Consider the following 24,304-nt stretch of genomic DNA (forward strand, 5'->3'; position numbering starts at 1 on the left):
CAGAGAACAACCACTTCCTGTTTTAAAAGAGGAAGTGGGCGTGTCGTTAGGATTCATTGCTGCCGTCACGTGATATCAGAAGTATGGGGAATGCGAGTTGCCGACTTGGAAATTGCACGTGAACGCCACCCTCAGGTCGTAATGACGAGTGTAATTCTTTATTTTTAACAGTGCAACAAGTAGTAGCTGTCGCTTGTGTACATAATTCTAAATCTGTAATCTATGTACACTTAACTTGATATAGCGCAATACTATTTATCGTTCTATCCAACAAAAATGGATTATAGTATGCTAGTGCGGGGCAAAACTATTACATTAGTGTCAGTATTTTTTTTTCCAATTCGTTCCGACGACAAACAAAGTGCATAAGTGGGAAGTCGGATCTTCCGACCAGCACGTGAAGGCAGCATTGCAGCATTTTGAGCTGCGCCGCTCTCCGTACTACACGGTGACCATAGCAACGGGAGTACGCCGTCAGACTCCGGGCTGCTGACACACAGAGATGCTGGACGACTAAAAACCGTATCTTTATTCATTTATTTCTTTAGACTCTCGTGACTTTTGTTCGTGCTCATTTTTTGTTGCGTTCCGTGGTCACGAGCCGCAGATAGAAGTGAACCGGAGGCTTTGATCTGCGAGTGACTTTGATGTGTCAACGCGTAAAAAGCGAACGAAACAAGGAAGAAGCAAAGACAAAACAAGAGAGAAAGAAGAGAGCCGACAATGTTAGTGTTTGCTGCCAAAGTGAGACGCTGAAAGCAAAGAAAGTTTAAAATTTTTGCAAATGGATTCAGGCAAAGTTGTGCAGAGAAGGAAACCGGACTTTCCTGTGGTCGGACCAAGAGCAACCGACAGGAGCCAAAATCTCCAGGAGGTAAAATGATTCTGCTTAAATATCACAGATCTGTTCATCATCACATGTTATTGAGTCGATATGAGGACTGTGGATTCATATCTTGCACTGAATTGTTGCTGCACAGTAATATTTTTCCCTCCTGTTTTATTCTAATGTATCTATCACTCTTTTAAATCACTTTTATACTAAAAAGCCCTTATGTCAGAGGTGACCAAAATCCTGGTTATTCATATTTTAATATAATATTTTTTATTGCAAATACACCACTAAACATGGAAAATGTATTTGTATATTGCCTTTAAACATAAATATAAAAGAAACACAGAGCAATGGAAAAAGTCAAAATAAAGATTGATTGATGCAAAGTAAAATACAAGATTAAAACGAGATGAAAGATCAAAAACAATAGAACATAACACATCACTAAAACATAAACTATATGTCAAAATCTGATCTCAACACCTTTATTAGTCAATTCTTCTCGCAAAGTGTATGTTTCTTTAAGCAATAAAAATAAATTGCTTTATCTTGAAAGAACATTTCTCTTCCAGACTGTTTAAACTTCAGAACCTAAACTATATTTCCTCTTCAGGTCGGTGCTAAAAATCTCGATCTCACTAAGGTGCTTCGTCTCCTTGAAGATCCTTTGACGGTGAGTTCAACTTGAATGTCCTCAATGTTTTGTTTTGTTTTTCCTGTTTTAAGTGAAGTTAAATATATGATCATACTGATTATTATGTTGTTGTTTTTTTTACTGAAGGCTAACTTGACAGAGAGGCACCTGTTTGTCCTGAAGAAACTACTGAAGAGAAGCCAAATTGGTTTTGTATCCTTCCTCCTGGATTTTAACGTTCTGACTCTTGTCCGTTAACTTCTCCCCCCCGTCTTGAAATATCATATGATATCGCCTCAGGTGTCACACGCTTCAGCAGATTGTCAAATGTTGCTCATTACTGTTCCCCCGGTGCAGTGACGGAAATAGATTTGCTCTCACGCAACCTGAACCCATTGTTCCCAGGACTCTAATTAACCACTGCATCGCCGTGTCTGTCAGCATTTTCCCTTTTCAGAAATAACCTCCGCCGTCATGATGACTCTCCGCTCCCCATCACTCCTTCTCCTTTCCCCCTGCTGAGATTTATCTCTGTGCGTGAGCTATTTTTTTTGGGGGGGGGGGGGGGGTTTTGCCAAAATGCAAAAAATAACCTCCTTAATCTATTCTAAGCTGTTGAGGGAGCTCACGGGCGTGGCCAAAATACTCAACATCTGTGCCGAGAAGGTGAAGGATCACCCCGAGTATGTGCCCGTGTTGTGCGAGGCACTTGAAATTTGTAGGTAAGAGACGCACGATATTTCAACTTTACAGGGAAACTATTTCTTTCCTTTTTTCCCCCTCATGAGATCATCTGAACATGACAGTGTTGCTCTGCTTCACCTCAGACTTCCCTTCCTGAAGGAGAAATCGTCTGATGAGCTGAACTACGCTCGGGACGTCGTAGAGTTCATCTCCCACATGGGTACACTGCTCAGTTATTAAAGGATCAATGTCATAGTTTTTTTATCATGTCACTGTCCTTATATTGCTAGTCACATTTACTGAAAAATACTTGATCGATATTGATATTGATATTATCGGCAAACTGATATATATATATCAGTCGGGCTCCACCTGAAAACCTTTTAGCTTGATTTTTTTTCATACCTTCTAGCAGCCACTGATTTCCATTCTTTCAATATGTTCTAAAAATCAATCTCGAAGACATGATATTGAAAGTCGTATAAGTTTGCTTGAAGCTTGCAATTTCTGTCAGAGTTACATTATTCTTGTGTGGTTATGCAGTAAAGAAAATAATTGACGGTGCATTCATGTGAGTGTGTGAGTTGCTGAACATTAAGTTTTTAAATGCAAGGCATTACAAAATGTACATTATCCCTTATATAGTTTTTACTTCTGTTTCTATTATTGTACAGTTTTTAATCTTTGCCCTGTTTTGTTTGAAAGAAAGAATTGATGTCTCTGTCGGCAGGGTGTCTGATGAGAGTGTCGGACGCCGACGTGCGGCGGCAGGTTGTTGAATCTGTGAAATCATTCTACTGCAGTGTGGCTCCGAAACAGCTGCTCGACGGTACGGTCTCTGCCACCAAGACAAAGCCTGGGACATTACGCTCTTGCAGATTTTCTAGACTTTCACTAAGTGAGATTCTCTCATGGCTTCTGTGGTGGCATGCTCGTGCTTCTGTTTCTTTCTTTTGTGTGTGTGTTATGTTATCTTTTCTTAATGGTATCTTTTTCTGTCTGACTGAGCATTCACTGATATTGGCTTCTAATTATTGGTTCATATAATCGCCAAAGTTATTGTTCAATTGATAAACAGCATGCCATCTCTTAAAATCGTTGTCCTCTTCTTATATATATATATATAGTGTCACAAATTCAAGTGTATATAGTCAGCATGATAGTTTAGCATGTGAGCATGTATCACTTTTAGTAATTGTTGGTCTTCTTCTTCTCTGTGTTTCACACATCCATGACTTTCTGGCGGTACACGACGTATCGCTCCACTCTGTTTTCCCGCAGGGCTCCAGCCGACCTCTCCCGGCTACAGGCTGCAGCTGCTGGAGCTCAGTGACCTGGCGCAGACGCTGCTCCTCTCCACGGCCATGCTGGAGAACCAGCCCGTCGTCAAGTTGCAGCTCCTGAAGACCCTTCAGATGCTCTCGGCCTCCTCTGGTCAGTGACTGGCTTTTGTTGTGGCTCCGCTGATGCGGTGGAGGAGGGGGGATGTCAAATTCAACAGACCTTCATTAGATAAAGTAGCCACTTGTCAAGAGCATAAATCATCAATCAAGTCAAATGACTACCAGGCAAAAAATCAAAACAGTGATTTTAAGTGTTTTGCCTCAATGTCAGCAGGTCAATGAGACTGTTTTGTCAATAATCACAACTTGATCTTGTTTCATTTTTGCAACCACAGACAGGAACTGTGCGTTAATGCTGAACGCACGGGGCGCTGAGACGATCTGTCTCCACATGAACGAGCCCGACCCGTCGGGTCAAGTCCTTTTCCGCTCGTCAGAAATCCTCTGGAACCTGCTGGAGAGAGGCAGCATGGACAAGGTCACCGCGCAGCTCAGCAGCATGGAGTGTGTCGTGTAGGCGTCTCCTGTGGTTTCATGTCGTTTTTAAAAAAATGTGGATTGAATAAATCATTTCCATCATCCATCCTCGATTTGAACACGTTTGTTCTCCAACTCTGTACTAGTACACATTTGATTTCTTATCATTCGTTTCTTAGGTCTCTGAAAGAAGCGTTTCTTCACCAGCTGATGAACGGTTGCAGCCATGCCGACTTCCAACTCAGAAATGATCTGCTTGTGATTACAACTCTCATCGCAGAGAACCCCAGCTGCCAGCTGATTGTGAGTACGGGACGGGTCGTTGGATAGGTTGGAAGAGTGAGATCATTTTTGAAATGCATGAAGCACAGACACAGTGGTCAGTTTGTGTCAAGTGTACTGCGACAGTCTGACGCGATGTTTCTAATTTTTCAGGAGAGTTTATTTGCCAAGCAGCTCTTGGTTTTCGCCACATTTCCTGAGTGTGAGGCAACTCTTTTCCTACAAATGTTAATTTTCCATCCAGTTTTTTCATAAATATACGACAGTGGCAGCTTTCCTGATAACTTTTCTCCATTTACATTATAGTGAAAACTCCCAATCCTCTGGTTCGCAACCTCAACCTCAGCTACAACAACGACGATTTGAAACTGAAGAAGTTGCTGTTGAATCTGTTGGTTTCCATGTCAAAGGATTTTGCCGCCTTGCAGGTCAGTCACAGACTCGACGTGGTCAGTAGTTTTGTAAATATTAGATTGATTTGAGTTTGACACTCTGCATATGTGACCTCCGTGCTTTCCTCTCTTAGCTCTACAGAGAAGAACAAGTCATGCTGGCTCTGCTGACGCTCGCGAAGCCGCCTGCTGCTGCGCCTGAGCATCCGCCAGGTCTGCGTCACTGGTCCTCCGTCCAGCAGGACGAGCTCCAGCTGCAGGCGCTGGCCACCCTCGCCGCCATCGCTCCGCTCATGTTGGACGAGTACATGTCATGTCAGGGAAACGCTCGCCTGCTGTTCCTGCTGGACTGCTGCATCGGGCAAGGTGGGGGGAAGCTGAGACGCAAGGGTGGGGGTCCTGTATCTGAAAGATCAAAGGTCATACAAAGAGAGACCAAATATATTTCCACAGTCAGAAAATAAACATGTTATTTTTCTTTTCAGATTCTTACTTTGGTCAGGGCCACAGTTTCCATGGCGACGGAGACAGGGGCAGTAAGAAGGCTCAAATGCGCCACTGCATCAGAGTTCTCCGAGCCGTGACGTCTTCGGGCGACGAGTCAGTCAACCAGGACCTTTGTGATCAAGGGACCATCAATCAGCTCATGGGTGAATTGAATTAAAACCTGACGTACGCGCCACAAAGTGTGTAGAATATCGGCAGAAAGAGGCTGCAACTGTTTGTGTTTTCTCAGGGATTCTGATGCAGATGGAAGCGAGTCCTGATGAGGACGATGAGGTCACACTGGAGATAAAGTCAGACACTCAGCTGATACTTTCAGCGCTGTGCGAGACCGACATGCACCGAAAGGTAAAACTGAGTCCTAGTTTTGTTTTCAATTATGAATCTACACTTAATTCATTAGTAACAATGCGATTTGCCTCTGAACTTTCATTTCGGCTCGTATTAGTCGGCTAGATGTCGCCTCATGGTCAGATCAGAACCGGAACATTTTCAGTTACAGTCTCCCATCGTACAGTTTGTCTGAGTCCTGTGATGTTCTGCCACAGGAACTGTTTGGGTCGGACGGAGTGGAGATGGCGGTTCATTTCCTGAGGAAAGGCTCCGACAAGTTCTTCAGCGGCCTGGGACACAACAGGCTCGTCCTCTCCACGGTCGACTGCGTTTGGTCAGTCCAGCTTCGGCTCAACACACTTTGACGTTATATTTAAAAAACATGCCAACAGTTACACTTGTGAGGAATCAGCACAGCTCTTTTTGTTCCCTCTCGCCTCTTAGCGCAAGATTCTGTGACAAAGTGACAAATTCTGTAAACGTCAGATTGGAAACGCTTCCACCGAGCTGGGATTGTTTCAGTCGGTGTGTTTTGTGTCCCATCAGGTCCTGTATTGTCGGCTGCTACACCACCGAGGATTATTTTTTGGCGAAAGAAGGGGTGTTTCTTCTGCTGGACTTACTCGTCGTAAGTGGCTGATTTCAAGTCCGGGTTCCTATTGGCTGGCAGGTCCTTTCCATATATACACCTAACATGTAAGTTATTCTGGGTGTCTCTCTCGCTCCCTCTGTCAGTCGAGCCCCAGGTGTGTGCACAGCATCGTCCTCACCACCCTGCTGGAACTGTGTGACAACCCCAACACTCTGTCTCACATCCTGAGCTGGAGGGACGACGGCGATCGGACGGCTCCGGGACTCCTGCTGCAGCTGTGGAGGCGGGAGGAGGAGGAGCTGGGCGTCCGCAGGAACAAACACGGGGGCTTGACAGGTCCGCAACTAGAGCGAGTGTGATGAGTTAAACCCCAAATTTGAGCTGGTGGTTCAGACCGAAGATGTGTCTCATATCTTTCTCTCTGGTATATTTTTTCTCTCTCTGCTTTTGACGTGAAGATCCCCAGAGGCCACTCCTCAGTTTTTACCAGCAGGACTCCCAGCGGCTGTTTCCCTCCAACATACCGAGCGCAGCCGTGCTGGAGATATCAGAGAACCTGCGCTCGAAGATCTTCTCCATCTTCTGCAAACTGGGTAAAAAAAACTGTTAACTGAAGAATCGGATCAGTTTCAGATGTCACCGTGTCGTGAACAAGACATAATATTAATAATAGTAATGCTTTTTTGTAATCATGTAACCTTGTAGCTGTCGTGCAAGATTATACAATAGATGTACTACACTTTCACTGTTGAACTAGTTTAGAGGTACAGTACATCAATCTTTTAGTATGGCCATAATGCAAAGTATGTTACTAGTAGTGGAAATATTTAATAGTTTCAGAAACTGATTTTGTGATAAATAAAATCGATAACTTGCAAACCCACATATATGCTAATGTAGGTTAATCAGAACAAACTAAGTGTTTCACCTGGACTCGTTCCTCAAGCATCAACCTGAACTTGCAAAGCAAAGAAAAGCAAAAAAGGAATAAAAATATTTTTGTCACTTTTCCTCCCTCAGGTTTCCAGGACCTTCCTGGACTGTCGGCAAAAGATTACGTGACCTTGAGCATCGTCAGGAGATATCTGGACTTTAAGGTGCAGGAAACACCAACGTCGGAACTCCACCTTAAAATGACAAACTTGAGTTAGCGTCACTAACTCGCTGTCGTGGCGCTGCAGGTCTGCGAGGTGTGGGACGAGATCAGCAGGGAACTGATTTCAGACGGCGTGAGGCCGGTCAGCCCGGACGAGGAGGCTCTGAGGAGCATCGCCAAGGTCGCAGGGGACACGGCGGCGAGGGTGATGGCGGAACAAATCAGCTTCCTGGAGCAGCAGGAGAAGGAGATCGTCAGCGAGGAGGAGCGCATGTACAAGGAGGTGCTGAGAATTTCCCTCAACATATTTTGTGTGGATCCAGGAATATTTCTGTCTCAGCTCAAACTTGAAAACAAGAAAATCTTGCACACAAATCTCCCACTTGTCAGTCGGTTGAAAATTTTTAGGCAGATCTGGACTCCTGAGGAATTTTCTCACATTAAAAGAATATTTCACAGGGTCGTAGAGCTTTGATAAAGTACAGAACCCTGGTCGCTTTCTTCTAAATTTCAACTGATGGATATTTTATTTAAATCAGAAGTAATCTGTCTCATCATCGACTTGACTGAAGCCGTGTGGGCACAGCAGGTATCTTCTTCTCAAAAAATTAACCCTGAATATTTTTGTGTCTTTTAAAAATAAAATAAAAATCACAGATCAAGTCTCACTGGAAGCAACAGGAGCTCACGGCAAAGTCGTGGGACAGTTACGTTTCCAGAACGTCCAACTACGAAATCCTGAAGGTTTTTATATTTTTTACCTCAAAATCCGCAGTACTATAGCAAAAATTAAAATATTTGAATATCCAAGTTTTTTTATTCTTCATTTTTCTTGTTTTTTTCGTTTTGTCTGTTCAGGAAGTAAAAGCACAGCGGAAGAAATACATTGACTCATCCAGGCCCAGACCAAAGGACGGGGATGCTGCTGTTCATCCTGCAGAGGTTTGTCACTGACACACGACATTGACATTAATTTCACTGATTTTATGAAGATTGAACCACAGAGGATCAAAGTCTGTAGAAGATAAAACCTGTGGCTTGTGGAGCAAAGCGGTTGGTTCAGTTTTTATCACACCAACTTTTACTGACCCCTACTGGCAAATAGCGTGAACTGCAACGGCATCGTCTGCACAGATGGCTCACTTTACTTTTCATCAGTCGCTCAACAGTTAAGTCCCACCGGCACAAAATGATGTGGGAATATACCAGCGGATAAAAGCAAAGATACCATAGATTCAATTTTCCGGTCGACGTTGATGCCGTTGGGTTTTTTAGATTTGTTGTTGTGTTTTGATTGTACCAACTTGTACCCACTCCCCTCTGTATCTATTGAAATCTCCTTCCAGCTGTTAAGTCAATGACATTCTAATGTAAACAGGAAGTGCTCACGTGTGTGTGTGTTTCGCTGTGTTTCAGCATTTCATTGGACAGGTCGTAGCCGTAGAGACCACTGATGATCAGGGGCCTGCGGGAGTGAAGATGACTCTGGCCCGAGCTCCAATCAAGGACAAAGCGGATCCATCGACGCGAGACCCGGAGTACTTCAGCACCGTATCTGTCAAAGACTGATACTGGTTTTTAATACACCTCTAGCTTATAGTTTCCTTTTTTTAATTTACATCCATTGTTCATATTTCTATTATACACTATGTGCTGTACATTTTTTTGCGACGTGTCTGCAGATATTGAAGTGAAACGGCAGCAGATGCAGACGTGAAGTCACTCGTTGTGCATAATCAGCACCCTGTAGTCTAGTCCAGCTCTCTCACACACACACACACACACACACACACACACATTTACAGTGAGCGTCTGATGCAACAGTACAACTGTAAAGATTCATGCATATTAAATGAATAAAATAGAATCAACCAAACTGACATTTTCACCTTTTCTCCTCTCACTCGTCTGATCAATAAACCTATAATTGCGACACTTAAACATGTTTCTTTGCATTTATCCTCCAGCGGGCTGCTCGTACTGTATAAAACCAGTGGAGCAACATGAACAGTGAGACCCTGAACAATCGATCATGGAAACAGAGGCTTTATGTAACAGCCACTCTGAATTACTTTCAATATCAAAACAATATTCAGTCTCATTATGTCCAGTGGAGGTTGACGCTCTCGTCCGAGGGCTCCACGTCGTCGTATTTGTCGGTCACGGCCCCTCGGAAGGTTTATTTCCATACAGTTGTTAAAAAGTGATTCCTCTCTTTTGTGTTTTTTGTTGGGGTTACATAAGTCACTGCAGCGCATTAACACAAATGTTCCTTGGAGCGTGCAACATGCTGCACCGAGCCGCCTCTCCCACTCTCACCCTCTGTACAGGCTGGGTGACCAGATCGCCTCTGACAGGCCGGGCTTTTCATGCAGCCTCGTGTGTGTGTGTGTGTGTGTGTGTGTGTGTGTTGAGCCCATCAGACTGGGGCTTCACAAAAGAGCAGGGACACACAGGAGCCTCTTCTCTGGTGCGACAGGCGGCCACTGTTTGTTCAGGCGGCCGAGGGGCTTCACGAGGTCGTCGGTGAGGCTGAGGGGGAGCGCGGCCGCATCCTCTGGATCCCTGCCGGGCGCCGATCACGTCCCCCGAGGACCCGACGACTTCAAACTGTGTGAGACAGACTCTTGTTTTACTTATCGTCCGGCGATGGTTCGGAGACTCTTTAAAGGATAACACTTAACCTAACGTTTCCCTTATTCTGCATTAATAAGCACTGCGAGAGCATTAAACCATCGTACTGTAACACATTTGTGTAATTGTAAAGAACATTTAACAAGAGTTTATTAATGTGAAGTATTTAAATTATAACTTGACAACTATGAAGACTTATTTTTGTAATGTTCCAGTCGTGTTTTTCTATATTACTTACAACTACAAACTGTCTATAAGTACTAAAAAAGTGGAACTTTTAAGTAAAGTGTTTTTCTACTTGGTTTTATTTTCATCTCTTAATTACAATCTAATCAACAATTCTTAAACTACTTTATATCCCTTTATTTATGGTTGTGATATCAGGTGGTAAATCACATTACTATGACGAAAGCTTTCGGGATAAAGACAGTTTTTGTATTCGCTTCGATGCTTGCATTCCAAAAAGCAGTATTCATACTTATAATCATACTCTAATGTGTCCCCTGATTATTGTCAAAATAAACTCGACTGCGAAAAAGTCACGTGTATAAATCACATCGTTACATCTTCTGACAAACAAGCTCAGTTTTTTAAGACCAGCAGTTCGCAACCTGAGGGTCGAGTTGTTCCCAAGGGATCGTTAGAAAAATGTCAGGGGTCGTTACATGATTCATGGGATGGGAAAGAAGAGAAAATACATTTGCTCCATGAACCAAAGCATGTCTATTTGTCAACTTTTGACAACTATTTGTCTCTGCATTTTCTGTATTCCAACACTGGTATCTTTACAATAATAGGTACTTTTCCGTCTATGGTAAGTTTTCACATCTCGGAGAAAGGGGAAACTTTGTTTTAAGGGTTTAAAAGCTTAAAAGAAAATGGAGAACTTAAATGTACATCACCACTTTTAAAGGTTTTTTTTATGTAGGTTTCAAAGCAAACTTTTAAAAAAATGACTATTTTCAGGATTAAAACATATTTTCCTTTTGTAGAAGTGATAATAGTTTGAAATGAAATTTATTTATCATTTTTAATTTCCTGCAGGAAGGTTCTTGTTGCCGGAGAAGCAGAAATGATCATCAGACTGGGACGACTGACGCCAGGTTACTTCCGGCTCCTCCAGGTTTGTGCCTGGACTCTGTGATACCAGGATTTTTCCTCATCACATCATCTCAGAACACAAGTTATTTTTTATACATTTTAAATTCAACTAGGTCAACTCAGTGAATTGAAAGAAGGGTGTGTTCGTGGAGAAGCCTCAGAACTACTGAGAACAGCAACATACAGCAGCGTCTGAATTAATATTTTAACGGAGAGCTGGTGGAGCTCATCTCAGGAGGTTACGTTATGTAACATGTTCAGTCCACCTCGCACGAGGAGGATGCAACGGAAACAGAAATGTGATGGACGCGTTCAGTTATCGAATCATGACATGAAGTTTAATATCACTTAAAATCTCTGTCAGCAGCATTAAAAAATTCATTTTTTATTATGTCACGTGACATGCATTAAACATTCTGAGGGCGTTTTTTCAATTCTTGCTTGTAGAATTATGTGGATAATCTTGATGAAAATTGGTTCAGATGGAGTTTTAATGTTTCCTTAAAGCCGCTGTGTGGAGAATATTTTTCTAACCTTGGTGCCACCTAGTGGTAGAATGGAGAATGACACTGATTCAGAGGTCACTACCCTGAGTCGGACCATAAGATACTGAGGATGTTTGGATTTATGTCCCCTCAGAACTATTCCTAACAACTTGCTGTCAGTGGTCGATGTGTGTATAACTTCAGTATTTTCCGCCCGTGTGTTCGTCCTGCTCTTTAGCGGCAGGTGTCAGGTGAGGTCCGGATGCAGCCGCAGGGCAGCCTCATCGACCCCATCGCCGTGATGATGGCCTCGGTCGGGACGGGAGTGTGTCTGTACAGCGCCAGACAGATGGCAGAGCGGGTCCAACTGAAGCACCCCAACGTCTGACCATCAATAACATATTCTCCCCCCGGTTTGACCCATTAACAGAATGTTTGTTTGTGAAAGTCGGAGACGGTCCGTGATGGAGGAGGATGAAAGTGTTAATGTGTTTGTGGTGTCGCTGGAAGGAAAAATCTGAGTGTTTCTCAAAAAAAGGAAAGCGTGAGACATTGTTCAGCAGGGAGATACGTCATCATTTTTTAACCTTTTTTTTTTTTTTTTTTGGTGCAGGTTGCCTGTAAGAGGATTGCACATTTTAGCAGTGGATGTATTTTAATTTGATAAATGAGCATATCACCTGTTAACAAGCATCTCTGCACTGTAGTTTGGCTCAAAGCCATGCAGCAACGAAACACACAAAAACTAAAAGCATGTTTAGTAAAAATATCCACAGAAAATCTTATTAAAAAGAAAATATAGGATTGTATATATTATAATTTGTCACAAACAACCTGCTAAATATTTCAGTTCAATCTTAACGGTTGTTCTACTGTAGCACCTTTATGTCTTGAATTGTTAATACTGAAGCAGGATCAGAATTTATTATCTGCTTGACAGATTGTCATCAACCACAGAGCAGCTCTTTTCATCAGGGAATATTGAGTTTACTAAAATATAACTTTTACTTCAAAAATATATAAATGTTTGACGTAAAAAAGACACTAAAAACGTTCAAATGCTTTAGTTGCTGGTGATTTGATGTAATTCTTGAATAAATTATGTTTATTCAAAAAGTGCATGTGCGTGCAGATTTTTCTATAGTGATATTTCAAAAAGGGTTTTTTCTTGTAACAGTGAAACACTGCGGTTCTCAGGCTTCGTCCACGTGGTGAAAAGGTCTGTGGGAAACTGAAATTGCCGGCTGACTGCACAAACTGTACGGAGGGATTCATGTGGATGAAACTGTCACAGGGGGAAGTGTTTTTTTACCGTGGACGAGACGCGGAGATAAAAGTCACCGTGTTCTTTTATCGGAGGCCCGTGTTCGTTCCATCTCTCGTTTTTAATTAGTCTAAAAGGTCCGTGTCCACAGCTTGGAGTTTAAAGCCTTGCTCAAGGGTATTTCACAGTGTTAGTGCTCCATGGCTGGTCCGCTCCGAACCTCCCAAATGTTAATATTAACAAGGAGGAGAAAATAACTTTCTTTGCAGCTCCCCTCACCTCTACAGACCGTTTCAGTGTTTTTCAGCTCGTGTTTTGGTTTTTTCGGACTCTCTGCTCTTATCAGTGTCTGTTCTAGCACCAGCAGGCAGTTGGTTTTCAGCGAAACAGCTTTTTAAACAACCAGCTGTTCACTACATGCTCAGCACCGGCCAACCGGCAGGCGAGGTTCGAGAATAACCGTTGAACCGTGTGGAGCATTTAGCCGCGACAGAGTCTGATTACTCCCTCAGGAGTTGGTGGAGACCAAACACAGAGATGAAAGGGTGAATGTTTTGTACGTACGTTCATCAGGTGGGTACAAACCTCCACTAGCACAAGTCAAAATGCAACATGTCAAGGCCAGATTATATATTCTTATGAACAAAGTACATAAAAGAGTCCATTAAAGCGCCCGTCCTGTGTGTCAGCCACAAATCCCATTATATATGAAAACAATAAACAAACCATGTGTAAATGCTTTCAGTTTTTACAGTAACCCTGTTTCCATCGGGCTCTGTTGGCCAGACAGCAGCCAGAGGAGATTTTTTTTTAACTCTGCGAAGAAAACAGCCACGGTTTGTTGGTTTTAGTCATTCTTCTCCCATGGCGGCCGACGGTGACTCTAACAGACGATGTGTGAGCGCCGAAGCCTTTGTTTACTCTGAAAAGTATCACTGGAGGCTATTTTCCAATAACAGGGTTTCAACGCTCATTAGTTTCATAAATAACAGACAGAGACTTTCACTCATTTGTTATTTTCTTTCTGTGCTGTGTCACTTGGTAAATGTGAATAAACTCCAATTGAAAACACTGGAGGGGAAAAAATGAACCACTGAATAAATATGTATAGTATATGAAGAGCTGTTAACTATATACTATATGTTTATACTATTTTTTGATTAATTTGACTACTTTTATCTATTATTCAATCATGTAGTCCATGAAATGCCAAAAGAGTCCAAGGTGACGTCTTCAAATGTCTCGTGTTGTTCAACCAACTGTCCACAAACCCAAACACATTCAGTTTGCAGAGATAATTTATCATCTATGATGATTTATGACAAAGAAAAGCAGCAATTCGTCACTTTTGAGCAGCTGAAACCAGACAATATAATCGATTTCACTCTCCTAGAATTAATAAATGATTGTTGTAGACTATTGGTATTGTTACCCATGCGTACAGGATCTGAATACTTTGTCTGCCCCTGGGGAAGTGAAGGCACTGAGTCATGGGCTGCCTGGCCCTGGTGGTTGTCGTGCTCCTCCGCTCCAGCAGATGTCAGCTGATCTGTGGCTCAGCTTCTGGACGAGCTGCCTGTTGAAGTGAAGAGAAAGGCGGGGAACAGAACAGGCAGTAGTGAGAACGATTTCTGTCTGATGGATGAAGAGACTTGACGTTCGAGGGAGAAAACAACACAAGTCGTGATCCACCACCAGACAACAACAACAACAACAACAACAAGGCACCAGGTTTAAACCCGAGTCAGATGCGTGATGTCATTTTGAAGATCGTCTCCAACTGATTTCTGGAGCTTTTTACTCTGATTTTCATTTATTTTTGAACTTGCACCATAATCCACCGTTTGGTTTGTTCTCCCCTCCGGCTGTGCGTAATTCCAAGATGCCTGCGGAGTTTACGCGTAAAAGTGCGCGCTCCACCGTGGCGCACCGCCGCGCTCATCCTCATCCTCATCTTCCTCTTCATCGGGTCTAGAGCTGAGCAGGAGCAGGAGCAGGAGCAGGAGCAGGAGCAGGAGCAGCCGTCGGGGGGGGGATCTTTAAAAACATGGCTGTGGTCCGGAGCAGCTGCGGCTCCAGTGCGCGTCTCACGGCGCCAACGTGCGTCCTCTTGTTGCTGTTGTTCGCCTTCGTCTCTGTTGCCTCCGCGAGTCGTGACGATGCTCCGGGGGGAAACAACGAGACGGGCCGGGCGCCACCGGAGGACTCTCACCACCACCACCAGCAAACGAACTCCTCCACTCACCACAAGAAGGCTTTCCCCGTCCTCTCCTTCAACTACGAGCACGTCCGGCAGCCCTTCGAGATCTCCCTGTGGATCCTCCTGGCGCTGCTCATGAAACTCGGTGAGTGACACATCGACTCGCCACGACCGAGGGGTGTTTGGGTTTTCTTCTTCCTGCCCACACATTTATTAATACTCCCCCGTTTGGCCTGAGCGAGGTGCTCGTCGATCATAGATTTTGATCATCCAGGCTGAAGGGAGGCCCTGAAAAGCCCATTATGTTATTATATGGTAACTTTAAAAAAAAAAAATATATATATATATAGATATTTGAACGTTTCTAAAATAGTTGAAAGAAAAGAAAACACTCAAAAACCAGCAGGGACACAAAGCTTATATATGTGAATTCAAAATAAATCATGACTTAAAATGTTCAATTTGTGGAAACAGTGTCAATAGTTGCTGCTTCTCTTTGCCCAATTGGAAAGTGGAATACATATTTGGGGGTTGAACTCTTGGAAACTATACTGTTCTGTTTTCTGATATGTTGTACGCCAAACAAGTGATCACCTGATCAGTCGATCAATAAAACGATCATCTGCAGCCCTTAAAAAACAACAGACGACTGCTGCTGCTTCCAACCTGAACAAGAACCAGATTTAAATCATTTTGTTTTCTTCTGCACAAGACGAAAAGTTATTAAGAGTGTTTTAATGATCAGTTTAAAGTTTAAAAACTTGATGTAAGGATCGAAGGTAAACATTCCTGTGATCTGGTGTACACCCACCTGTGATCTGGTGTACACACTCCTGTGATCTGGTGAACACACTCCTGTGATCCTGTGATCTGGTGAACACCCACCGGTGATCTGGTGAACACCCTACTGTGATCTGGTGAACACACTCCTGTGATCTGGTGAACACACTCCTGTGATCCTGTGATCTGGTGAACACACTCCTGTGATCTGGTGAACACACTCCTGTGATCCTGTGATCTGGTGAACACACTCCTGTGATCCTGTGATCTGGTGAACACCCTCCTGCGATCTGGTGGGCACCTTCCTGTGATCTATAACACACACCCACTCCTGAGATCAAAGGATCTCGTCATATATAAGCGGTGGTGAATCGTCCTCAGATTTCAAGACTCCTTTCCTTCAGTTTGAACCTAAAATGTGACGACCTTGTATTTGTCACGCTGGACTGCATCTAGATAAATAGTCTGAACTCCACAACTGCATCCCTGCCTCCATCTGTCGTCCTCACTCTCTCAACTGAACAGCCTGCAACTAAAGATGATTTTCATAATCGCATGGTTGTTTGGTCCATAAAATGTCATAAAATGGTGAAACATGCCAACGGTGTTTCCCAAAACCCCAAGATGATGTTTTGTTTTGTCCACACAAAGATATTTAGTTTACTGTGGATAGAGGAGCAAGGAAACCAGAAAATATTCACATTTAAGAAGTTGAAATCAGCGAATTTTGACTTCCCCCCCAAAAAAACTACTTGAACCGATTAATCGATTATCAAAATAGTTGGCGATTAATTAACTAGATTCGATAATGTGGAGGTTTCACTTCAAAGATGAAGGTCTGCTGCTGTCGTCCGGGTTCCATAGTTAATAATTACACTTTCTGTTCCAGTGCCACGTGAACTTATTTTAGTTGGGGCCTGTTAACCTCCGTCGGCTTGTCGTCGAAGCAAATGTTGACGGATTAGCGTTTGAACTCATCCTTGTTGGGGAGCTTGAGCGCAGCAGTTATTCAGACTTTAATTAAAGGGGTGACTTGGATCTTCTCTGGATATTTATAACAATTCTGCTCTTTGTCAGTGACCTTCAGCTTCTTGACGCGGCCACACAGCCGCTGCGGCTAAATGAAATATATATCCCACTGGCAACTGGCTCACTCGGTTCCTCCCACAGACGTAATGTTAATGTTTCTCAAATTTTGGGTACTGTATTTTATTGTGTGTGTGTGTGTGTGTGTGTGTGTGTGTGTGTGTGTGTGTGTGTGTGTGTGTGTGTGTGTGTGTGTGTGTGTGTGTGTGTGTGTGTGTGTGCGTGTGCGTGTGCGTGTGCGCGCTGATGTAAGACGAGCCAAAGACTATATTTAAGTACGTCTGGGGCATTGTAAGCTTTTCTTAAAGACTGTCACTGTGGTTCCCATCCCAGACCTTTTCTTACTCGCTACCGAACAAACTCTCTACAATTTTTAGAGAATTTTAGAAATTCTTTTCTTGAAATTGTGTCTCATTTTTAACTATAATCAACCATTTAAAACAAACAAACGTAGATATTGATTTCAGCAGTGTATGCCGTCTTGTTGGATGTCTAAACAGCAGGCCGATTGGATGTAGGAAAACCTCTCATGAGGTTCGTCGCTGGGCCGAGCGAGAGGTGCGAAGCTCTCTGGCGTCTTATCCGTCCGTCCAGCTGAGGTCTCCGAGGGCTGCTCCGACTTCCTGTCCAAGTGCACTGCTCGATAACAAAGATGTCAGTGTGCAGAGTGGTGAGAGGAGGGAAGGGGGGGGGGGGAACGGCTGCACACAAGACCAGCGACTGTATAAAACATTGTGGAGAACGTTCATACTCAGCAGCCTGGACCCGAGTCACGTGACGGAGAGGCTGAATGTCAGGCCTTCATTTTGCTGAAAGAGAGAGGGAGGGAGAGAGTGTGATGACATGAAGAAGCAGCGGTGGAGGAAGTGATCCTCTACTTAAGTGAAAGTGAAAGTACGATTGAGAGCCTGTAAAGATCCTCTGGATGGATGGAAAACTATATATAACAAAAGTGAGCTGAAAACGGAGATGGTCGGTCGAGTTTGCCTCGAATTCAGGCGGCAAGTGACGTAGATTGAGAGGAGCCCAATGAGAGGAGCTCAAGGTTTTTTTAAGTTGATGAAAAAACCTCGGTTAAATGCAGTTGAACCACGTAGAGATTTCCATTCTGTTCGTGTTTCATAAATCATGAGTGTGTTGTCTTGAAATTACAGATTGACTTGAGTGGTTTTAATCTGCTGCTCTAATGCACATGGAGACGTTTCACTGAATGTAGACTCTGCACAACGAGTCTAATGTCCATTTTATATCCTGCAGTGTCTTAATGCAGCGTCCTGTTGTATTTATATAGAACATTTATCGGTTAAAAAAGAAATTGAAATAACTCCTTGGCCTGTATTTGCTCAATATATGTGGTTGGATGATACAAGACATTGTAAGACGTCACCATGGGAATGGATAATGAATATATTTTTAAAGGAAGAAACGACTAATTGAGAAAATATTCTGCAGTTTAATCTCTGAAGTGTACGTTTTTAAATACAGGAAATAAAAATCTCTAAATATTCTCTCTCTGCAGGTTTTCACATTATCCCCAGGGTGTCGAACGTCGTGCCGGAGAGCTGCCTGCTCATCGTCGTCGGCCTGCTGATCGGCGGCATCATCAAGGCCATCGGGGAGAAGGCCCCCATGCTGGACTCCAAGCTCTTCTTCCTCTACCTGCTGCCTCCCATCATCCTCGATGCCGGCTACTTCCTGCCCATCCGGCCCTTCACGGAGAACATGGGCACCATCCTGGTGTTCGCCGTGGTCGGCACGCTGTGGAACACCTTCTTCGTCGGCGGGATGATGTACGCCGTGTGCCAGATCGAAGGGGCCCAGCTGGGCGGCGTGGACCTGCTCTCCTGCCTGCTGTTCGGCTCCATCATCTCGGCCGTGGACCCCGTGGCCGTCCTGGCCGTGTTCGAGGAGATCCACATCAACGAGCTGCTGCACATCCTCGTGTTCGGGGAGTCGCTCCTCAACGACGCCGTCACCGTGGTGAGTGGGATGCAAAGCGTGGCGGTCCATTGGCGGAAAGTAAATGAGTACATTGATCTCGCTCTGTAACAGAATCAGAGAAACATAGAATCAGGAATTGACCTGGCGCTGGCTCCGTTTTTTCTCGGTGCAGGTTCTGTATCACCTGTTCGAGGAGTTTTCACACGCAGACACCGTCACCGTGGGCGACGCCCTCCTCGGCGTCGTCTGTTTCTTCGTGGTCTCCCTGGGAGGCATCATGGTCGGCGCCATCTACGGCCTCCTGGGCGCCTTCACGTCGCGCTTCACCTCTCACACGCGGGTCATCGAGCCCCTGTTCGTCTTCCTCTACAGCTACATGGCCTACCTCTCTGCGGAGGTCTTCCACCTGTCGGGGATCATGTCGTGAGTAGACGCCCGGTGTCGAGCTCCTCGGCCTCGGTACTCACTGATCGTTGTTTCTGATATATGATATCTCGCCGAACTTTATTTGAGTAAAAATGAGCAAATCACCGACGTCCCGGTGAGTAAGTGATGGCATTAGGACATTTGTCAGTAAATCAATATTAAATAAATTGACAGAAAATTGATCACCAACTATTCTAATAAGTGCTTAAAGTCATTTCTAAGGGAAAAAAAACATAGTTCTGGTTTCACAATTTGGAGAATTTTCAGATTTTTTTCCTTTTTTTTATAACTTTTATCCTTCTGGCTAAAAGAAGCAAATTGAAGTTGTTACCTTGGACTTCATGAATGTGCATTTTTCACCTATTTTCTGACTTTTTGTAAAACAAACTCTTAACCTGCTAAATGAGAAATTAATCTGCAGAATAACTGAAAATGAAAATCACTGTTAGTTGCAGCTTCGCTTCTGTATTGCTGCCTCATTCCTCATTAGTAAGTCCATAATTTTCCTTCTTCCTTTCCCCCGCCCCGGACAGTTTGATCGCGTGCGGCGTGATGATGCGGCCGTACGTGGAGGCCAACATCTCCCACAAGTCCTACACCACCGTCAAGTACTTCATGAAGATGTGGAGCAGCGTGAGCGAGACGCTCATCTTCATCTTCCTCGGCGTTTCCACGGTGGCCGGTCCGCACGCCTGGAACTGGACCTTCGTCATTTTCACCGTCATCCTCTGTTTGGTGTCGCGGGTGCTGGGTCAGTACCATGAAACACAAACAGCGAAACTGTCATTAAAATATTGAGGTTAATATTTGCAAAGAGAGGAAAATATTGATGACGGCAGCTGTCAAGAGGAATGTTCCTATATTTGTGTCTTCTTCAAAAACCCTCATCAGGTGGTTTTCTGTGTGTTTCAGGAGTCATCGGCCTCACGTACGTCATCAATAAGTTTCGTATCGTGAAGTTGACCAAGAAGGACCAGTTCATCGTGGCCTACGGTGGCCTGCGAGGGGCCATCGCCTTCTCCCTGGGGTTCCTGCTGACCAACAGCCAGTTGAAGAACATGTTCCTCACCGCCATCATCACCGTCATCTTCTTCACCGTCTTTGTGCAGGTGAGAGAGCGAGAGTGTTGCGTATGTCACGAACATTTGCATTAACGCCCATCAGGTCTCTAGTATCAGGTCATTCATGGTCTTTACTGACCACTAGTGGTGAGGAGGAGAAGTTGCGACAAACTCTGCACTGAATTAAAAAACAGTTATAGAGTTATTTGTGTAAGGCCATCGGGTGTGTTATGTCAGTCACTGCTAATGTAAGACAGATATGATGCGTCTGCGTGTGTGTAATAAAAAATACATTGACTCCACTCTGTGTCTCCAGGGAATGACGATCCGGCCTCTGGTGGAGCTTCTGGCAGTGAAGAAGAAGAAGGAGAGCAAAAGATCGATCAACGAGGAGATTCACACGCAGGTGAGATTTTAAGCTTCACCAAAAATTTATTGAAATTACATTGACTGGTATAATGGTTTCATTTATGTTTTATTTCATGCATTAGTGTTTCTTTCCCTTTGGATAAAAGCATCTATAATGTCAGTAAATGTGAATATTAAATGTTTTGTTATATGAATGCTGTAGACTGCAAAATCTCTCTTACGTAAAACTGACTTGACTCTGAAAACTGATTTGGTCTTTTAGTTCCTGGATCATCTCCTCACAGGGATTGAAGACATCTGTGGTCACTATGGACACCATCACTGGAAAGACAAGTATGATGCTGCCAACACGTCCCGTCACGGGGGCATTGCCTCTCCGTGTTACCTCTGTCTGTCACTGTAGAGGCAGTAATAGTACCAGTAGTAGTAGTAGTAATAGTAGTAGCTGGAAATTAATTTTCTAATGATTTATTGCTCAGGCTGAACCGCTTCAACAAGGCGTACGTGAAGAGGTGGCTGATCGCGGGCGAACGCTCCACCGAGCCTCAGCTCATCTCCTTCTACAACAAGATGGAGATGAAGCAGGCCATGATGCTGGTGGAGAGCGGGAGCGCCGCCAAGCTGCCCGCCATCGTGTCGTCCATGCAGTGAGTATGGGTCGTGCCTCGCGCGAGCAGATATCATTTCTCAGATGAAGTCCTGTAATGCCGCGGAGTGGCCCGAACTGGATTATCCTGCCGTGTCTGTGTGTTGACATCCGAGGTCTAATATGTGTGTGTGTGTGTCGCGCAGGAACATCCAGCCGAGGGGTCCGGCCAGACCGCGGGCGATACCGAGCATCTCCAAGAGTCGCGAGCAAGAGATCCGGAAGATCCTGCGAGCCAACCTGCAGAAGACCAGACAGAGGGTAGGGACGATAGGCCACGGGGAAGAGCGTCCGTGACCGTGAAGAATGTAGCTCGCAGGAACATTCCAGACGTAGTTTCTGATTCTGACCTGAATGGGGTTTTTTTTTTGTATTGCTCCTCAGCTTCGCTCCTACAGCCGACACGACCTGCTGATCGACCCGTTTGAGGACGGTCTGAGTGAGGTTCGCTTCAGGAGGCAGCGGGTGGAGATGGAGAGGAGGGTGAGTTTTTACACCGACCGGGATTCTTGTCTGTGAATGTTACAGGGCGCGACGGATATCTTGTCTATTTCTTTAAATCGGCCACAAGAACCGTATTTGGAGATTTTGTCCTTTTGCTGAGAGTCGTAAAAAAGCGATCTCAGACTCTGGACTTTTTTTGATTACAAATTTAAATTTCGACATTTTGATTTTGATTTGAAATAAAAGTGCTTCCTTACACTCTGTTACATTTCTTTCGCAGATGAGTCACTACCTCACAGTTCCTGCAAACCGCCAGGAAATACCGTCTGTGCGAAAAGTCTGCTTTGAGCCAGGTCAGATTCTCTGCGAAAAACAATATATTTATACTTATATAATATATAATATGCAAGGAAATGATTTTAATACTTTTTCCACCGCTGGCCAGAAAAGAAAATAACACAAAGGCCCTTTCAGGATTTTGCACCTTTTTTGGAACATTATTCAAACTCTAATATATCTATGCACCTTATCTATTTTCCCAGAACACCAAGTTTACACTTATGACACTGACGGCGAGAGCCTCAGAGGCCGGAGGGCGTCTCACTCACATCCCAGCGCTTCTGACGCCGCCGGCCTCGTGAACGAATCCACCCGGAGGCCCGACCAGAGCGGCGCTGCTGAGCCGAGGGCGAAGGTGCCAGACGACCAGGAGGACCAGGACCAACTGACACTATCACGCTGCCTCAGCGACCCCGGTCCGAACAAGGACGAGGAGGGGGGCGGCTCCTTCCTCTCCTGATGAAGCACATATTTATTCACAGTTCTTGGAACAGAAGACATTTGAAGTGAGGATCCCTGGATGAACGGACGTGGAGGCAAAGCTCATGTCGTGTTGTGTTATGGGGTCGTGCTTATTGTTTTTTGATTCATTTTTCAATGCCTTTTTCATGTGTTACGATTTTATCAAACTTATTACCAAAGCATGAACCACCGGTCGCCATTTCAGGATTATTTGACTGAAGTGAGATACATTTTGTGTCTTCACGTGCACAAAAAAAAAGGATAAAAGCACTTGTTTCTTCAAACTTACCACTTCAAAGCACAGAATGCCATAAAATAGATCCTAACCTATAACTCACCTGGCTTGATATTGTCTTATCACACATATATCAGTGTTGGCCAAAAAAAGGAGAAAGAATTTACATAACAGAAGTGCGTTGTTTGAGGTCATTCAGAAAGAGCTCCTCCGATCCGATCCATGAAAGTTTGTTCGAACATTCACGGAGGATCACAAGTGAATCGTCTCGGGAACTACTCGATGGACTAGCGTGATTCGGTTCAGACCGCAGAATGCAAATAAAGATGGACAGCGCATCGCAGATGTAATAAAACGGATACAGGCGCCGCCATCTTGTGCGCTTGATGTCAAAATGGAGCCAGGGGCTGTGCGGTAGTGGTCGTGGTGTGCAGCCGCGGCGGTATCGAGGCCCCGCTGATACACTCGCTCGACCGATCACGAGTTAGTATCAGCTGTAATTCCTGTTTCACCTCGTGTTTTTGTAGCATCAACTGACTGATTAAAAGCAAACTTACTGGAAAAACTGACACTTGAACAAGCATCAGTGTGATAAGGACTACCAAAAATGACAGAAAGCATCTTTGGGGATGGTGTTATTAGATCTGCTTACATGGGGGACGCAGAGTTTATGACCCATATTGCAGCCAGCCACCACATTTCAACGTATCCCTTTGGTGTGTGACCGAATCCCTGCATCAGTCAAACACATTCCCATCAGGCTCGAAGCTAGAGACTCTTCAACTGTAAAAATGTGCTGCTCTGTACACATCTTGGTCCAAATGATTTGACATACCAAAATCAACTTAAAGGAATTATCGTCAGTGATGATTGCGTGTAAAAAGAAACTCCACCCACATGTCATTTCATTTTTAAATCTCTTAAATGTCAACGTTGTTGGTTTCTGCCTCAAAAAAACACCTACTGGTCAGAAGATACTATGAAGTAGAGAATACCACAATAGGGTCTAAACCAATTTTCAATTTAACCAAACAAATCTGTTGATCTAAGAATGTTACAATGATTAAAAAAAGTCGAGGATGAACTGCAAATATTGTCTGACCGACATCTGTGAACCAGCTTGGCACCGTGTTTGTCTTTCTAGTCGTTGCTGCATGGCCGAGCAGTGTTTTCTCAGGGACCGCGACGTGTTGCGGTGTGAACAGATGCCCACTGGCGAAAAGAAAAAATAATCCGCTTCCTGTCTGTCTGTCAAAGTGTGCTCCACCACGGCGACTCCTTTGTGTTGTGTGACTGTTTCGCAAGTGTTTGGACTGCGAACGAGCTTCGGTAACATTCCAACAGTGGGTCCAGTTTTGTGGGGGGGGGGGGGAGGCACGTTGTGTGTTGGTGTCGTGGAAACCAAGCTCTACATATCTACGTGTTCCTGTTAACGTGCTTGATGGGTGAATCCAGTGTTCTGCAACGCACGAGCTTGAGCTGCCTGCACACGTTTGCCTTAAAATGTGTTATTGCTTTTTGTGTGTTTGCCAGTTGAAGTATTTTTATATATTGGAAAAAAAAAACATATTTGTTGAAGTCATAAGATTTGTCGAATGAAGAAAAAAATCTGAAATAAAGGTTTGTCATTGTCACTGTTCAGGAATAAGTCGGATTGGA

General features: G+C 44.2%; 2 protein-coding genes and 1 long non-coding RNA gene across 9 annotated transcripts; 2 read left to right on the forward strand and 1 right to left on the reverse strand.

Moving 5' to 3' along the window:
• Nucleotides 1-6: 6 nt before the first annotated feature.
• LOC118291838 (cilia- and flagella-associated protein 69-like) lies at nucleotides 7-9,048 on the forward strand. 3 transcript variants are annotated; one of them, XM_035620275.2, is made up of 23 exons: nucleotides 7-874; nucleotides 1,449-1,508; nucleotides 1,617-1,682; nucleotides 2,082-2,191; nucleotides 2,297-2,373; nucleotides 2,884-3,051; nucleotides 3,435-3,587; nucleotides 3,832-4,009; nucleotides 4,153-4,276; nucleotides 4,409-4,457; nucleotides 4,562-4,683; nucleotides 4,782-5,013; nucleotides 5,133-5,297; nucleotides 5,384-5,499; nucleotides 5,700-5,818; nucleotides 6,031-6,112; nucleotides 6,220-6,412; nucleotides 6,535-6,669; nucleotides 7,097-7,173; nucleotides 7,258-7,455; nucleotides 7,830-7,916; nucleotides 8,031-8,114; nucleotides 8,589-9,048. In XM_035620275.2, the coding sequence occupies exons 1-23, from the start codon at nucleotides 785-787 to the stop codon at nucleotides 8,739-8,741; spliced, it is 2,838 nt and encodes a 945-aa protein (XP_035476168.2). In that variant the 5' UTR covers nucleotides 7-784; the 3' UTR covers nucleotides 8,742-9,048. The 3 variants fall into 3 exon arrangements, with proteins under 3 accessions (XP_035476168.2, XP_035476169.2, XP_035476170.2); XM_035620276.2 differs by having other exon boundaries at nucleotides 2,884-2,982; XM_035620277.2 differs by lacking the exon at nucleotides 7-874 and having other exon boundaries at nucleotides 1,617-2,002.
• A 148-nt stretch (nucleotides 9,049-9,196) lies between these two features.
• On the reverse strand, nucleotides 9,197-16,017 carry LOC118291844. Of its 2 annotated transcripts, none has more exons than XR_007030324.1 (5): nucleotides 15,668-16,017; nucleotides 15,451-15,522; nucleotides 14,902-15,144; nucleotides 14,089-14,232; nucleotides 9,197-9,782 (listed from the first exon to the last, which is right to left on the reverse strand). It is a non-coding gene; the product is annotated as an uncharacterized LOC118291844 (long non-coding RNA). The 2 variants fall into 2 exon arrangements; XR_007030323.1 differs by having other exon boundaries at nucleotides 14,099-14,232; nucleotides 15,668-16,014.
• On the forward strand, nucleotides 14,248-24,284 carry LOC118291840 (Na(+)/H(+) exchanger beta-like). 4 transcript variants are annotated; one of them, XM_035620280.2, is made up of 13 exons: nucleotides 14,248-14,387; nucleotides 14,539-15,001; nucleotides 18,242-18,702; nucleotides 18,836-19,086; nucleotides 19,623-19,840; nucleotides 20,002-20,198; nucleotides 20,467-20,556; nucleotides 20,782-20,852; nucleotides 20,999-21,166; nucleotides 21,312-21,426; nucleotides 21,550-21,648; nucleotides 21,890-21,962; nucleotides 22,152-24,284. In XM_035620280.2, the coding sequence occupies exons 2-13, from the start codon at nucleotides 14,704-14,706 to the stop codon at nucleotides 22,406-22,408; spliced, it is 2,298 nt and encodes a 765-aa protein (XP_035476173.2). In that variant the 5' UTR covers nucleotides 14,248-14,387; nucleotides 14,539-14,703; the 3' UTR covers nucleotides 22,409-24,284. The 4 variants fall into 4 exon arrangements, with proteins under 4 accessions (XP_035476173.2, XP_035476174.2, XP_035476175.2 ...); XM_035620281.2 differs by lacking the exons at nucleotides 14,248-14,387; nucleotides 14,539-15,001 and adding exons at nucleotides 16,345-16,808; nucleotides 17,223-17,392; XM_035620282.2 differs by lacking the exons at nucleotides 14,248-14,387; nucleotides 14,539-15,001 and adding exons at nucleotides 16,345-16,808; nucleotides 17,223-17,376.
• Nucleotides 24,285-24,304: the final 20 nt, after the last annotated feature.

The sequence above is a fragment of the Scophthalmus maximus genome, chromosome 22 (assembly GCF_022379125.1).
Source record: "Scophthalmus maximus strain ysfricsl-2021 chromosome 22, ASM2237912v1, whole genome shotgun sequence".
In the NCBI taxonomy this organism is placed as follows: Eukaryota; Metazoa; Chordata; class Actinopteri; order Pleuronectiformes; family Scophthalmidae; genus Scophthalmus; species Scophthalmus maximus.

Bases quoted from the DNA above. Each gene is read 5' to 3' on its own strand.
- LOC118291838 (XM_035620275.2), top strand. From the start codon at position 785: ATGGATTCAGGCAAAGTTGTGCAGAGAAGGAAACCGGACTTTCCTGTG. The intron at 1,683-2,081 runs GTATCCTTCCTC...ATCTATTCTAAG, and splicing joins AGAGAAGCCAAATTGGTTTT to CTGTTGAGGGAGCTCACGGG. The intron at 6,670-7,096 runs GTAAAAAAAACT...TTCCTCCCTCAG, and splicing joins CTCCATCTTCTGCAAACTGG to GTTTCCAGGACCTTCCTGGA.
- LOC118291840 (XM_035620280.2), top strand. From the start codon at position 14,704: ATGGCTGTGGTCCGGAGCAGCTGCGGCTCCAGTGCGCGTCTCACGGCG. The intron at 15,002-18,241 runs GTGAGTGACACA...CTCTCTCTGCAG, and splicing joins GGCGCTGCTCATGAAACTCG to GTTTTCACATTATCCCCAGG. The intron at 19,841-20,001 runs GTCAGTACCATG...TGTGTGTTTCAG, and splicing joins TTTGGTGTCGCGGGTGCTGG to GAGTCATCGGCCTCACGTAC.